At 35.1% G+C, this 16,684-nt stretch overlaps 1 protein-coding gene and 1 long non-coding RNA gene across 3 annotated transcripts in view; one reads left to right on the forward strand and one right to left on the reverse strand.

Moving 5' to 3' along the window:
- LOC149030959 (uncharacterized) overlaps positions 1–15,448 on the reverse strand; it is a 107,773-nt gene extending 92,325 nt beyond the window's left edge. Inside the window, exons 1-2 of the long non-coding RNA XR_016178241.1 lie at positions 15,276–15,448; positions 15,152–15,204 (exon numbers count right to left, since the gene is read on the reverse strand). This is a non-coding gene — a long non-coding RNA (uncharacterized LOC149030959). The remainder of the gene's footprint in view (positions 1–15,151; positions 15,205–15,275) is intronic.
- On the forward strand, positions 4,259–10,810 carry LOC107074035 (endothelial lipase). Of its 2 annotated transcripts, none has more exons than XM_089177136.1 (4): positions 4,259–4,372; positions 8,742–9,092; positions 9,242–9,484; positions 9,618–10,810. In XM_089177136.1, exons 2-4 carry the CDS (start codon positions 8,855–8,857, stop codon positions 10,037–10,039), a joined length of 903 nt encoding a protein of 300 aa, XP_089033262.1. In that variant the 5' UTR covers positions 4,259–4,372; positions 8,742–8,854; the 3' UTR covers positions 10,040–10,810. The 2 variants fall into 2 exon arrangements, with proteins under 2 accessions (XP_089033262.1, XP_015190537.1); XM_015335051.2 differs by lacking the exon at positions 4,259–4,372 and adding an exon at positions 8,217–8,340.
- Positions 15,449–16,684: the final 1,236 nt, after the last annotated feature.

Below are 16,684 nucleotides of genomic sequence, written 5' to 3' on the forward strand. Positions count from 1 at the left end.
CATCCTGGCCTGGCTGAATGCCCGCACGCCACACATCGAAAACGATCTAACGCGGCCGTTCTCTCGCTGTATTTGTCGCTCGGCCATTATCGTCCTCGAAATTCAATTACCACGTCCGCTCGGTAATACTATTTTTGCGACGATCCGTACACACTCGGTCGGCTTCTTGCACTCGCCGATCTTAGCAAGCTTTCTCCCCTCTCCTATACTCATTTTCTCCTTTCCCCTCTTCTTCCACGTGTTTCGCACACAAAGCCTGTACCAACCATCTCGTTTTCAACCCTTTTTATTTTAGTCTTCTTGTACGACTACTTTTCTTACCGGTCGAACAAGAGACTACTAGATCGCGACGTATTCTTTTTCTAATCTCGCTTAATCCCATTAATTCGTATATCATCCTCTTTTATGTTTATTTTTTTTCTTATTCATCTTCTTCTTTTTTTTATCTTTTTATGGTTATTTATGTTTTATTTATTTTTATGTGTGGATTGAAATATTTGAATGAATTAATATGAAATTATTCATATAATTTTTTTCTCAGTTTGAAGATCATCTTTATATTTACAGAGACATTTATAGGTAAAAAGAAATAAATGATGATATCTATCTCTATCTTTCTTTCTTTCTTTCTTTCTTTTTCTTTCTTTTGATAATTACCCTGGTAATTTGGCTTTATTCAATATAAAACATCGGAGATTAAAATCCGTATGAATACCGTTTGCTTTTTTAGCGTAATCGCATGTTCCCTTTCAATCGACTACTAGTTTTCGTATTTCATCGCAAAGAATATAGCGACAGCACGTATCGCAATCCAGAATCCCGTTGCTTTTAGCTGTGGCCTTTTTACGAGCAGAGATATTTTTTAGGTTAATCGAGAGCCAATCAACTGCACGACGAAGTCCAAGTGGGTAGGTTTTGTTCGCTCCTCGATTGGTATAACGTCGATTGAAATCATTCTACCGCGTACTTTCATTCCTTCCATTTTTCTTCCGTGCTTTTTATTTTACGTCGTTATTGGCATCACGAGTATTAAACTAACCTTCCCCATCTTTTTCGTGAAATAAGATTTAATCAACAAGTTGAGAAAATATAATATTTATCATTTTCGTTTTGTATAGAAATACGGTTTGTAAGAATATGCGGTTCGATGATTTGGAAAATGAAAAAGAAAGAAAAAAATTTAAAAACAAAAATACATAGAGGATAGATTTAATATGAATTTATGTATACTAATTTTGTAGTCTGTTGTATTTATTAGTAATGGTTTAAAACGATCGAAGTATTCATACGTTCTGCAACTTTCACGATTACGCAACGTAAATTCAGTACGTGGAAAAATCGGCGTAAGACCACCCCCTGAAGCGGAATGTTTATCGCACGTCGAAAGATAAGTGTAATATCGCATGGACGGATCGTCGAGTCAGGTGTATCGTTGTTACTATAAATCCTCCTGCTAACGACGATTTCATTCGGAATAAATTAAAGTGAAATGAGGTAACGAGCGTCGCTTCCGTCGATATTCTATCCGAGAATAGTAATAACGAATCGAGAAAACGAAACATCCCCTGCGACAAATATTTAAATCGATTAAATTTCATTTGACTTATCCGTTCATAAAATTAATTATACGCAAGTAATGATCGACGACAAAATCAATTTTAAAATCATCTTATTACCTATTATAAAAAAAAGATATATTTCAGGTTTGCGCACTACGATCAGTATGACTATCAGTAAGATAGTTATTTACAAAAAAATAAAGGATAGATATTTCTTTAAACATAAGAAGATCAATTTTCGATAGTAATGTAATTGCTCGTAAATTAATTGAGAAAAATATTTCAAAAAAATGGTTAATTATTAATATACTGCGATAGACCGATCGTTTAGCATAGGCTCATTGTTTTCTTTTCTCCGACTAAGTATTCTTTTTTAGCAGTAATCTTTTCTTTTTCCTTTATTTGATACGCTAACGTATCTAAAGAGAGGAAGGGTCGCAAAGAGGAAAAAAAGAAACGAGAGGATGAGTTTGCTAAAGCGTAGCGACCCACCACTGGACAAAAACAAGAGAGGATACGTTGATGACTTTCGGAATCATTTTTCAAAATGTCTGCCTCTACCGTTGCCTCGAGGGGGGTAACTCGATGGTGAGGCGGAACGGTGGGAGGGGGAGGTGGTTGTGTGGAGGTAAAGGGGTGGTCAACCCCTATGGCGTAGGGTGGCAAGATGGCGGCGCACGGTAAATCGATGGAGGCTAGTCACTGCAGGCGCCCTCGCTTTCACAACCCCCAAACGCACCCCCTTCCCACCAACGTCCAACGCGCGAGCCTCATTTTCGAGCTTCACGCAAGCGCCCGCACCCTGTTCGCTTCTGTAGATTCTTCGCTTCGGTCATCTAAGCATGATTTTGGCATCGCCCGGAACGATGACCTGCGCCGTCGCAAAAAAAACTATCGACTTTTTGTTCTTTCTCTCTTCTTTTTTTCCTTTTTTTCTTTCTTTCTTTTCTTTTCTTTTCTTTTCTTTTCTTTTTTTTTTTTAGAAAACAGAATAAACGTCCGGTTGTTTCTTTTTTTTTTCACTTTCTATTTGAGTTCGTTTAACGTTTTTTTTTTCTGTCAGCGATCTTTAAGAATATACTTAACGTTAAAGGGTTAGTAAGTCTTTTATATTCCCGAAAGCAGGTGTCTGACCCCTGGCATTACAGAATAACCTGTTTGATTTTGTTTGGAATTTTAGCTCGGAAAAAGTTTTTACCAAAAAGGGTATGAGCAGTACTAATATGTTTTTTTTGCTGTACGTTAATAATTTAAATGTGACAACTTAATTTAAGATTAAATCAATGAATAATTTTAGTTTCATATTTTTATTTTCAAATTGTTGTGACAATTTGAATTATTAATAATATAATCTATTTTATTAAATTGAACTCTTGAAAATTATTTCTTAAAATAAAGAAAAGATCAATCCGATGACGAAGATTTAGAGTTTATTTTGAGAGTTCTATGCTGTGTAAATCTCGATTATTTCGGCAACGTTGCTTTCAAAACAAAAAGCAGTCTAATCAATCAAATAGCCAATCATTGATTTTGGGAAAACAAAATGTCTCTATTATCATATGTCGTTTAATATTATTTCAAAGAAAAACGACAGATATGATTTACAAAATTGTTTAACTTGAATGTTAATTAAAAATTTCCACGTAATATTTGTTCTCTGAGTTTAGTTAAGATCTTTCCATTTATTAGATTTTTCTAAATCATAATATTTCTTTACATTAGATAGTTTATCAGTGTAAAGTATTAGCACGTACAGATAAACATCTAACAAAACTCTAAAAACTAACAATCACATCAAAGTACTTAATTATCATTCTTGACATTAATTAATTGTTCATCGATTGCTTTATTTTTATCTAGTTCCTTTCTTTTATTCTCCTTACTTCTTGATGGCGCGTGTTATTTTATCGTTTATATCTTTTTAATGTATATCTCATACAAGATCAGCGATATTATCAGAGCAAAATAGAGGTATATCATAAAACATGTTGTTTAGATATTAATCACAAGTACATTCTTTCTAGAACATTGTCCAGTATATGATGTAAGATTGCAAAGTGTAAAAAATCGATTATTGTTTTATAATAATTTCTTATAACAATTAATATTGGCAATGAAAACAATTCGCCTTGGAATTATAATAAATATTTTAAAATAGTCATCGATCTGTTAGGCCCAACGTGAACTGTGCTACGAATACTTTCTTGGGTGTACTCTTTTGATCTTTTGGAAAACCCGTTTAGACCTGTTAGGCCCAGTAGATAAAATCTATACCTATGTTGGGATGACAAACAGAACATAGGAACTTTCCGTTTCTATTTTATTACGTTGAGCTGTAAAAAACTTCTTTAACGGAAAAATGTGGAATTTTAGGTAATCTCCCACTGCACCGTGGAAACACCAATAAGAAACATTTAACCTAGTAAAGAACACCCTTTTTCTAGAACATTCCTTGTTCCGATTTCCTTTAAAAGGACTTCCTTCGACATCCAAAACTCTCTTCTACTCTGACCGTTACACTTGTAAGTTGTCTGTATCCGAACGTGAATTTTTGTTAAATAAAGTTATTCTTTCCAAAACTTAGAAATCCTTGTTTTAAATACGATTATAAGAATATAACAGGCCGAACTCTTACGTTATTCGGAAACCATCACGAATTTAACCTCGCACAAATATTTCAGCTTAACAATTTGATGGCAACGGTGTGGGATTTCTAAAGGAAAGAATCAGTGGCTCGAGGGTCCTGAAGAAGACAAAGTCTGGCAAGTCGACCTGAGGATATGTGATAAAGCAGACGACGCATCAATTGTACAGTAAGTATAAAAATTCTTAGTAACCCAAATACTGATATAGACGTGTCTATTATCCCTACTGACAAGTTAGTTAGTTAAGTATTTGAGATATTGTTGCTGAGAAAGAAAAATAATAAATAACTGAATACTAAAAATGGCTCAGAGTATAAAAGCAGCGGAATTGCAAAAATTCTCCGAAATCGTATCGGGAAAAATCGATCAGATGAGTGATCTTTTACTACGGCTACAGAGTAAAGTAGCGGCAATGGATAAAGAAATGAAAAGCATGTGTAATAAATTAGCTCCGAAAGTAGTCTCTCTCTCAGAAAGTGGAATCAGTAAATAATATAGACGATAGAGAAAACTTAACGGAGGATGACGAAGAAAGTTGCTCTAGTATTAATAGCCGAGGCATTAATATTCGAGGTCTAAGGGAGCATCTGCATTTTGTAAACGAATTCGACGGAAAAACCACGTCAGTCGAAGGATTTATTTCAGAAATAAAAGGTGTACTAGCCATACTTACCGCAAATGAAAAAACTTTATTCGTAAAACTAGTTCGAACAAATAAAATAATTGGCGAAGCCAGAAGTATGCTAGATGGATGTGACATCCGCACCGTAGAGGAATTTATTGAAACTCTCCGCTTATATTTCGGTGAAGGGAAAACACTTTCAAGTTGTAGAATAGATAGAAATAAGTGCATACAAGGAAGAGACACGGGGTAAATACAAGGAAGAGAGACGACAAGATTTATAGAAAATACCGAAGGAACAATATTTATACATAATATAAATTTAATATTACCTGATAAAGAAGATATAGGAAAAATCTTAAAGGAGAACCATGACTCTCCTGTAGGTGGACATCGATGTGTCCACAAGACTTATCTAAGAATTATGAATCAATATTATTGGAAAGGGATGCTCAAAGATGTAAGCGAATACGTAGGGCATTGCGAAATTTGTCAAAAGACGAAAGCTAATCATAGGCCAACGAAAATGCCAATGGTGATTACAGACACACCAACTACCTTTAACGAAAAAATCGTTATGGACATTGTACGATAACTAAAAGAAACACAAAACGGAAATAAATACATACTAACGTTGCAATGTCTACTTACAAAATATTGTTGGGCATGGCCTCTAGCCAGTTACACTTCAGAAAGTTGTGCAGCCGCATTCCTAAAGCATTACGTATGTACTTATGGAACTCCAAAGAAAATATTAACGGATAATGCACAAAATTTTACATCCAAATTCATTGAAGAATTTGAGAAACGGTTAAGGATCCAACATATAAAAAATACAGCTATACACCCTGAAAGTAATGGTAGTCTTGAAAGAAGTCACCAAATGCTAAAAGACTATTTAAAAAGTTATTGCAACAAGCAGCAGGATAAGTGGGATGATTTTATCGAATTTGCAACTTATAATTATAATACCTCTTTTCATGAGTCCACAGGATATATGCCATATGAACTAGTATTCGGAGCACCACCAAATCCAATAAGTAGCCATGCAAACAAGTTTAAAAACACATACGAAAACTATATCCAAGAACTTGGAACACATTTGAAGGAAATGCGTAGCAATGCACGAGAAGCATTACAGGAGGCAAAGAGGACTTCTAAGGAAAGATACGACCGATTTGCCCGTCCTAACGCTTACAAACAAGGAGACATGGTTTGGCTAAAACATGAAAAAAGAGATAAAAATACCGGCCTCAATGTTCCTTTCGAGGGACCCTCTGAAGTGCTTGACGTACCGAGCGACGTTAACGTATTAATAAGCGTCAAAGGAAAACCTTTGCTTGTACATTGTAATCGGTGCAAATTTGCTAACACTAATTTGTTGTAGGAATGCTGCTAATCATAATATTGATGAGCCTGTTGCCAGGCCAATTATCTAGTGACCTACAGGAAAAGGAACCTCCCTACCACATTCACACGTTCAATATAACACCCGCGGTCTACCTGGAGCAATTAGGCGATATAAATGTGGAAGCTGTCTTCAAAAAAATGCCCATCCTCAACTTGCAGCGTCAACTAAGTATGGCTAGAAGATAGTCGCGAGCGACTATTCTATTGGACATCAAGCAGCAAGTACAAGGCGTCGACAAGGTTTACTCGACCCGATCGGCGAGATATGCAAAATTTTATTTGGCACTATGAGTGCCAGCGACGCGCAATATTATAATAATAGATTTAGTACACAATGATAACAAGCGTAACGCAGAACTATTCAGAAATCAAACCAAATTAGTAAAGAAATCTTTAGAATTATCAAAATAAGTACATTCGACTTTAAATTATACGACAAGAAATTAAATGAATCAGTAAATGAAGCCGAAATAATAGGTAATCACATGCGAACTCGTACCATTACAGAAACAACTTAGTCTTGGATAACTTATGTAGGTTATGGCCTCCTGGCAACCCTTCTTTTGTATATTAAAATCAAATGCGAAATATTCAAATTATTATCAAGATCAACAGAACCTTATACTGTAGTATACAGACATTTCGATGACCTTCAATTTATACTTTTTAACGGAGAATAAAAAAAGAAATCGAATAGTGTAAAAAAAGATATAAAGTTCCATTTAAAAAAAAGTGCAACTGCATCTAGCGGGTGCATCGATGCATTTTCAAAAAAGTAAGGTCATAGATAGTTGACATTTGTTGTGCCATATAACTTTTTCCTTTATGATTTTTTTCTATTGTTACTTAAAAAAAAGTTATTACCCGCCTCCGTACAAGAATCATCTTGTATAATAGCTGTTTTAATTCAGGGGGAAAACACAAGATTTCACAAAACATAGAAAGTTCTATAGCTTTTGAAAGAGTTAGGGATCTAAAACCAAGTATTTCCGCTCATGTACAATTACCAACAGCGATAAGGAAATGTAACTTCAAATTAGCCATTCCACTATCAGAATTTGATGAAAATTCTGTATAAATCCATAATTTTCAATCTTAGCAGGGGAGAGTGTTAAGCTCAACGTGAACTGAGCTATGAATACCTTCTTGGGTGTACTCTTTTGATCTTTTGGAAAACCCGTTTAGACCTATTAGGCCCAGTAGATAAAATCTATACCTATGTTGGGATGACAAACCGAACATAGGAACTTTCCGTTTCTATTTTATTACGTTGAGCTGTAAAAAACTTCTTTAACGGAAAAATGTGGAATTTTAGGTAATCTCCCACTGCACCGTGGAAACACCAATAAGAAACATTTAACCTAGTAAAGAACACCCTTTTTCTAGAACATTCCTTGTTCCGATTTCCTTTAAAAGGACTTCCTTCGACATCCAAAACTCTCTTCTACTCTGATCGTTACACTTGTAAGTTGTCTGTATCCGAACGTGAATTTTTGTTAAATAAAGTTATTCTTTCCAAAACTTAGAAATCCTTGTTTTAAATACGATTACAAGAATATAACAGGTCGAATTCTTACGTTATTCGGAAACCATCGCGAATTTAACCTCGCACAAATATTTCAGTGTAACAGATCTTTTCGAGGCACGATGAACTAGAAATTTCAATTAAATAAATTATTGGATCATAATTAAAATTCATGCACATACATACTTAAAAAGGATAGTATCACTATAAAGATATTTCTAACGGTTTTTAGGTTCAATAATGATCTACATTTTTAATATCATCTTAGCAATTTCAAAGTTAATAAAAATCAAAAAAGAGTATTCTTTGTATAAAGCAAATAATGATTTTTATTATCAATTTATTGATTCTTAATAAATAATCTGTTGATATCCCAGTGATAAGAGCTACTGCCAATCAAAGATCTCATCACTGATATTTATAAAAGAGAATATTTAATCTAATCAATACGAGTGAAGTATTATGGCTTGGTTTATCAATTTCTTTATAAATAAGGAATAGCACAGAATTATAATCAAAATACGGCAAACATGCAGTCGTACAGCCTGATTGGTTTTGCGTTCTTTTGCGTTGCTACTGGTAAAGAATTCATTTCACAATTACATGTTACAAGAGAAGATATTTTCGTAAGAAAATTATTGCAATTGTCTTAGATTTTTTTTCGAATTCTCAAAAGAAAACATGTAGCGTATATTATATACAATATTATATTGATACATCAATATACAGGTGCACCAATTAATTCGATGTTTTTATAAATTAATCATGCATTTGTTAGTTTTCGAAATAGTTTTCATTATATTTGATAACATTAGTCATCGAAATGACGGTTATAAAATATCAGGCATATCAATATTTACATTCAAGCTTTAGTAATAAATAATTAATCATCAAGACGTCAAATTAATTGTTACACTTAATATAAATGTTTAATATCAATATAAATTATTTGTTTATATTGTTCAAATTTGATTGCTTAGGTCTTTCTATACCAGAGGATACAGAAAATCAAGTTCAATTTGGCTTAAAGGATATAGAACTTTTGGGCAAATTACACGTTTTCGACGATGATTTTAATTTAGTATCCCTCGCAATGAAGATCATGGACGAAGACGAAAATGAATCGGAAGAAGAAACTTTAAGGGATTTACATAATCGCGTTTTTTTCTATCTTTACACTAAGAATAATTATAAGAATCCTGATGGAATTTCCATTAACGATCAGGAATCACTGAAGAAAAGTGACATTAATTTCAACAGACCAACTCGTATAATAACTCATGGATGGATAAATTCTCGTAATAGCAGATCATGCACATTAGTTCGAGATGGTGAGTTATGTTAATTCACGAAATATTAAATACAATATAATTATTTTTCTGATCAAAATGGTACTGATCTTATTAGAATAATTTTTATTATTATTTAATGTTGATTTTCTTTTTCTTTTGTATATAACATTGTTCGTTTATATTGGTAGCATATTTAAATAATGACGATTACAATATTATTGTAATCGATTGGAGCAAGATCTCTGCTAGAGGATATGTCTGGGCTAGTAGCCGTGTGAAGATGGTCGGTCAATATGTCGCCACTATGTTGGATTTCCTTGAGAAAGAAGGTTTGAATTTGTCAACGACTACTCTTATCGGCCACTCTCTTGGAGCACACGTAGTTGGCTTGGCTGCTTATAACGCAAAGAGTACTGTTAACAGTGTCATTGGTAAGTCAAAGAGATTTCATTTATTCACATAATTTATACAATTACTGGTACTAAAGTCGAATATCAATCAAATTTTTATTAAATGTTTGGGCGTATAGTTTATTTACTATATTTTATAAATTTCTATTTGTAGGTTTGGACCCAGCACTACCAGGGTTCACTACAGCTAATTCAGGCTCTCGTATCTCACAAAGTGACGCTAATTATGTCGAGATTATTCACACAAATGGAGGTCTTCTCGGGTATTTGAGGCCCATTGGTCATGCTGATTTCTTTCCAAACGGGGGTATGAAACAAGCAGGTTGCGTAATTGACCTAGGTGGAGCATGCTCGCATGCACGTGCTTTCGAACTTTTCGCCGAATCAATCAATAGCAAAGTAGGATTTCATGCGAAAGAATGCGATTCCTACTTACAATATAAACTTGGAATTTGTAACACAAGATTGACGACGATCATGGGAGAACATAAGAAATTATTAAAAACAAGAGGAACTTTCTTCCTTGATACTCGGTCGTCTCCACCATACGCTAAAGGTCAAATATTCAAACCGTAAAAATATCATATATTAAGCGATTGATAATTTTTATAGACTCTAAAATAATAAGAACATTTAATTTATTAAGAAAAAGTAGGAAGAATGACCCCAGGTTGTTCGAAAAAAATTAATAATTCTAATTGGCGAAATATCTAATTCTATATTAAAAGTAATTAGGATAGATCGAAAATAAGAAAATAAGATTTACCAAAGTAAAAGAATGATCTAGAAAAAGATTCATCGAAATATTTTATAATTTAAAAAAAAAATCGGGTAAGCTTATTAAGTCAAATTGTTTTTCTGTGATCAGTGTATATTTTTGTTTATTGTCGATGATTATGATCCGGAACGTGTTATCATGTTATCATGTTATTATATTATCGTGTCATCTTGTTTATATGATTTATTTACATTATTAATTATCTTTAGAGGACATATCAGACCAATGGCAGATTTATAACGTAACGTGAAGCAAGAGATTGAAAAACTGCAACTTTGATAAGAATTTTTCAATTTAATAGGTATATTTCTTATGTGATACGATAAAAATCTCTGTTTCTTATTAATTTATTTAGTAGAATACATCGATTAATATCAGTGAAAATTTGATACGAATACCGCACTGTTATTCATTTATTTCGTGTTTCTTAAATTTGTGATAAATCAATGATAACGGAAAATACTTTGTTTCGCGTTACGATTTAAAGTGATACTAGCTAATAAGATTCGTATTTTGTATATATAGGAGCATCGTTGTACAAATAAAATGTATATTTTTTCTCGAAAAAATGCCACTTTCGTTTGTTCTTTACCCTATTTCATCTTACATATTCATAAATACTCTAATTAATCCGATAATATTTTACATTTCCAGTTACAATCATATGATATTCAAAATTGAAAAAAATTCTATTTTTCTAATATCTTATTATTTCTCTCACAGCAAAAGAGTGGTAAAGTGGGGTGTGAGTGAAAGGATGGATACGGTTAAATATACACGTAAAATCGTGGTTCTCATCGGCATGACAAATATTTGGCGTTAATTGTGATTAACCTCTACTGCGGGAATAAATATTACTCCGGCCGGCATGGCTTCGGATTTATTCAATTGTTGCCACATCGTCATTCTTTATTGTTTCAATGTAAATGCTGAGGATATTACCTACCGGCTCGCTATTACTTTTTTCATCGTGGTAAAGAAACCACCCGCATATTAGATTAGTGGTATAATCGCATTGATATTAAATCCAAAGATAGTACCATACGGTACAATATTGTGGTACGATGTTTTTCTTCAGATTAACAATATCTAATATAAAATGAAACAAATGAGATTTCAGATCATTTTTGAGATTGAATATACGGACCTATTGATTTTATCCGAATTTCAAAAATATATTTCCAGTTATGACGACCGATTTGGGCGTTTCGCACGAAACTATTAATGTTGCTTCAGGATTGGAAGCTGCCAATCACCAACAGCTGGTTTTTCAATTGATCGACTCGGAGATAATTGACGTGCCGATATCTCGACCATCATAGAGGCTACCAACGCGATTATACTTCTCGATGAGTCGCGTTCATCTAGCGCAGACTCATCTAACGAATAATCGGTACTAATTTTCTTCGGTTCCAATGAAAAATCATCATAATGAGCGGAACGATCCACTATGGACGTGTTATTCATTAGGCATCAGAGTATTTCGAAAATGACCTTTTCAGCCACATTCGACGAGCTTTGTCCACTTGGACGGTCGGGAGTGGGTCGCTGGTCAAAATTAAAGGTCGACATTGACGCGCAGGGGAAAAAAGTTCTGCCTGTAAAGTTTCTGTTATCTATCAACGAGAGACGGCTCCATACATCAGCGAATACAGCCTCCGTTTCCTACGTATTCAAAAGAAAAACTATTGTCCGCTAAGAGATCTTCGTTTATACGTTGAAAAAATAGAATAAACTTTTTCCATCCAACGGCCAACTCACGCGCCATTTATTTTTCTGAGAGAATCGATGCCCGAACGAGATCGCTCTTCTCTCCTTCTCTCTTCCTACCTCTATTTTTTCTTTCTCCCTTTCGCGTGTGTTGCATCGGCCTTCTCGTTTCGTGCACGTTTAACCGTGACCAGTAGTACGGTATTGTTCGTAAATTAAAATTCCTCGTTCGGAGCTATTCAGATGTTTTTCGTTCGGCACCCTTCACGTGCGATCACCTATTACTCTTGGAAATCGGTTACGATTGAGATTAGATCGGATTTTAGAGACGAAAGTATTCGCGAAATTGTTTCTTATTGCATTTCTTTACTTTTTTTTATTAATTAATATAATAAGTAAATTAAGAAACGAGAAAAATTACTCTGTAACATTATAGTTTTATAATTATTCATAAGAAATATTAGACGAGAAGATCGTTTATGTGCTTCGTATTATATATCAAACCTAAAGAAAACTTCACTCGAAAAAGAAAAAATATTCACGAGTTTACTTTTCTCGTAGATAGAAAAGTACTTAAAAACGTAATTAAACGACCGACGTTGAATATCTTTAGAAAGCGTGACTTTCTTTAAATAGAACATACGATGTCTAGAGAAGCGAGAGACGAGAAACATGACGACGTAACTTACACGTTCGTTCTTGTCACTTTTCGTGGTAGGTATATTTAATAACCACTTCTTGTTTCCTTTACTCGGTTTTATTTTTATTTTTATATGACATCGCAGAAACTCGTTTGTCGGCCATTCGTGGTCGTGGGAAAACCACAGAAAAAAGGGTCGAAAGAATATATGTCTCGGAAGACGTGGCTTGAACATGTCTAAACAGAAACGTTTAGTTATGTGTACGAATTCACAGCACACATAAGTACATGTATAAGTATGTCTAAAATGATGTAATACACACTTCCATTCATTTATCTAATCCGACAGAATCGAAATTCGCGCTTTTCTCGTGAAAAGCAAAAGTGTATCGTTGATCGTGGCTATTATCCCTCGCCACCCCGCGAGCAATCGTTCGTGAAATGCCGAAAATCGAATATAAATCGGTCATTATCTACGGTCACCGTTCATTTTCAGAATTTTCCGCATTATCGTGTCGGCATAGTACGTATGACTGTGTGGGTTTGCGTTGAAGGGCCAGAGTACACGATGCCGGCCGTACGCACACAAAATAAAATGATTGCTAAATGAATCGCGCATCGTTGTTCTCGGTGTAATTATTAAGCGAACGTTTCAATTAACACAACAATTAATCACCAAGGTCACGCGCAGGAAAACGATGAGCTCGATTTTCCCGTACGCTCGAGTTAACCTCCCGAGAGTTATTGTCCATCGTCTATGCTCCTACGAATTCTTGAATGTTTCTTAAAAGAACGACTATTATGTATACATTAACAATCAAATATTTCGTAGAAATTAAATTTTAAGTGAAGTCGTGAAGAATCATAAGACTCATAATGGATGCTAGAACGTGCTTCGAGAAGGCATAATTTTAGATCGTAAATACGTAACTTGAACCTGGACGGTCAGGCACTTAGGTTTAATTGGTCCTTACCGTCGGTCATCTTAATTGACCGTACTGACTATTATCGGATTCGGTTACCGTCTATTTATACGGTACCTTATGGCGTGTCGTCGTGGCCGACTTCAAACGAAAGAAGTCACGTCCCTGTCTGCCCATCATCCTAACCTATTTATTAATTTTTACTATTATTATATCGACTCGTTCTATACTTCTTTTTGGAAAGAGAGATCAATCTTATTTTCTCTTTCTTAATAAATTCTCTGTTACCGTGTTCATTTATGTTTCCTATTTATTTTTTTCTCTTTATATTGCTTATTTAATTACATTACGGTCATTGTTAATTATGTCAAATAAAATAAAATTCAAAAAGAAAAACAAAGTGAAAATAAATAGTAAACTGATGGCCGTGTGACCCTGATAAATACATCCGTAGTTTCACGATCGACGGATAATTTCAAGGGTGTGCGATTTCAATCGTACCGATTACCAGCGCTTAATTTTATAAATGATACATAATAAACACGGGTAACGACCGCGGCGATATTGGTAGAGCAATAAAAATACTTAATTAAATGATTATTTTCAGGCGAGATACGATATCCGTGTTAGAATTGTTACGCAACAGGTAAAATTAATATTCCATTTATATTAATTTCTCTCGCATATTGAAAGAGAGAAAGAGGGAGAGAGAGAAAGAGAGAGTGAGAGAGAAAAAGCATAGTTGTCGAACGTGCGTAAAGTAATAAAATATTTATATTTATTTTTCCACGATAGAAAATAAAAGAGAAAAAGATGATGATTTGAGGTTTCCTTTTAGCTATATTTAGTTGAGAGACTAACTCGAAAAGGACATTAACGCATATCCCGTGCTTCTACTAACCGTCAGATTTTCGAAAAAGCGTTCAAGGTAGCTGTTCAATACGAGAGAACGTGTGGTCTAAGGGGTAGACGGCTCGTTAATAAACCTTGAAGAAGGAACATTAATCATCGGCTATCTCGGAGTCCTGCTGCTCTCTGCATACAGTAAATAGCACACACGAGCAAAATATTTCGTGGACTATCGTGAACGTTCTCGTAGAGCTAGTAGTAAATAGTAAAATGATTCATCCTCTTATGCGAGCGAAGAAAGGACTTAAAGAAGTCGAAGATAGATAGGGGAAGGAGCAGACTGATAACGAACGAACGAACGTAGGATGAAAGAGGGCGAATCGAAGGAACAGTGGGGGAAAGGGAACGTCCCCGATTCAAATATTGACCGTTCATTTATTACGCCTGGAAAACTTTGATCGACGCTAATTAGCTTTCCTCCACGTTCTTTCTCGAATTCCGTTTCCGTATCGTAAATACGTAGCGACTCGAACTCATCGTGCCTCTTCATCGCTTATTTGATCTCTCGCGTTTTGCATCTGCGAATTTGAAAGAGAAAGAGAAAAAGAGAGAGAGATAGAGAAAAAAAATTTACAGAGACACGAAAGAAACGAGTTTTTCTAACTAATCTTTACTCTAACTGAAATATTAGTAATATTGTCGAATGTAATTAAGTGATAAATTAGTAGCATTTAAAATAAAAGACTATAAACTGGAATAGAACGAAACCAATATGGCTGACTACGAACCTGTAATCGCAGGAGCTTTTTTACACGAAGAGCTTGATGTGTGTGCGTGGTATCTGTTACGAACAAAAAAGATAGAGCGAAGGAGAGGGTAGGTGAAAGAAGAGAGACACACGTATATACGTACTACACATAGAAACGTCACGAGTGAAAGCACGCAAAGTTAGATGACCACCAGCACGCCAAATTGAAGAGTATACACAATTAGAGTATCACCTCGAAGGAAGGTGGAAAGAAAGTAAAAATGTCAAGGATAAGAAGAGAAAAACGAGTCGTGGACGGCCGTAGGAGTTTGATACACGTCCGACTGGCTGGTGATGCAACATAAATTAAACTGCATAGCTCGTCTGCACACCCCAATCAGTCCCGTGTCCCATGGTCATGGTGCTGTGGTATCATCGGACGTATGTATCCGGCTGGTGGTGCGTGTGTGTGGGTGGGAAAGAGCGGCAGAGCGCCGGCACGCGGCTCGTGTTTCCTGCCACTGCAAAAATTGGCATTGCGCGAGGGCTAACTCTGTACACAGAGTGAGACCGAGAGAGATAGATTGTATCATGTGCCGATAGCAACAAGGGAGGACGGACCTGCTTCGCTAAAAATACCACCCCTTCTCTGCGATTATCTTTACCCTCTCTCTCTCTCTTCTCTTCTCTTCTCTCCTTTCTACTCGCTACATGTCCATGTTACGGTATGATACTAGTCACATGAGAGAAAGTGTTCGTACCTATCCTTCTCATTAAAAATTATACGATGCTCTATATTCTTATTAATAACATAAATTCTTATGTTATATTTTTATTTTCATCAATATCAAATAAATTTGTTAACATCTACAAAAGAAATACAGATTTAAATGCAATAGCAATATCGTATTGAAGAGTAGAAAATAAATAGGGTAAAGAGTGTATCGAAATTTTTTAATTCCTATAGCGAACAGAATACTAGTAAAGCGTTGGAACGGTGTAACGAAGCAACAAACAATTTCTCGAATATTGTTCTACAAAGGATCCTCGTATGCGCGTGATTTAGTACACAGGATGTCGCGTGTATTTCAAACACGCAGTCGTAGAGTGACGGAAGGATGGATAAAGCAAATCGTATAGAACCGATGAGTGGAAGAAGAGCACTCTTCTAGGATCTATCGTACGAAATTGCAATGTTACGATTCGATCAGCAGGACAAAATAAAACAAGGGAAAGAGACTCTGTGAAGGAGCGAAAAACGACGCTATGAATGAATGCGAGTGAGAAGAATATATCGTACGGAAGAACTGAGAAAGATAGAAATAGAGATAAAGTCAGATGGAAAAAGAGAAAAAGAGATACGCGAAGAAAAGAAAAAAAAAGAATCGAAAGGAAACAGAGAGCGATAGAGAAGCATCGTTTCCCTTTTAATTGAAAACTCAAGTGCTCTCGCTATCTTAATTAAGGGTCGGAAATTTTCAGCTCGATCGATTGGCCAAACGAGAAAGACTGGACCCTATCGGTTGCTCGCTATCACTTCCACTCCCACTAACTCCCTGTCGTTCAAGCAACC

Source organism: Polistes dominula, unplaced genomic scaffold, assembly GCF_049000335.1.
Source record: "Polistes dominula isolate Pdom_NZ unplaced genomic scaffold, Pdom_raw_medaka contig_20, whole genome shotgun sequence".
In the NCBI taxonomy this organism is placed as follows: Eukaryota; Metazoa; Arthropoda; class Insecta; order Hymenoptera; family Vespidae; genus Polistes; species Polistes dominula.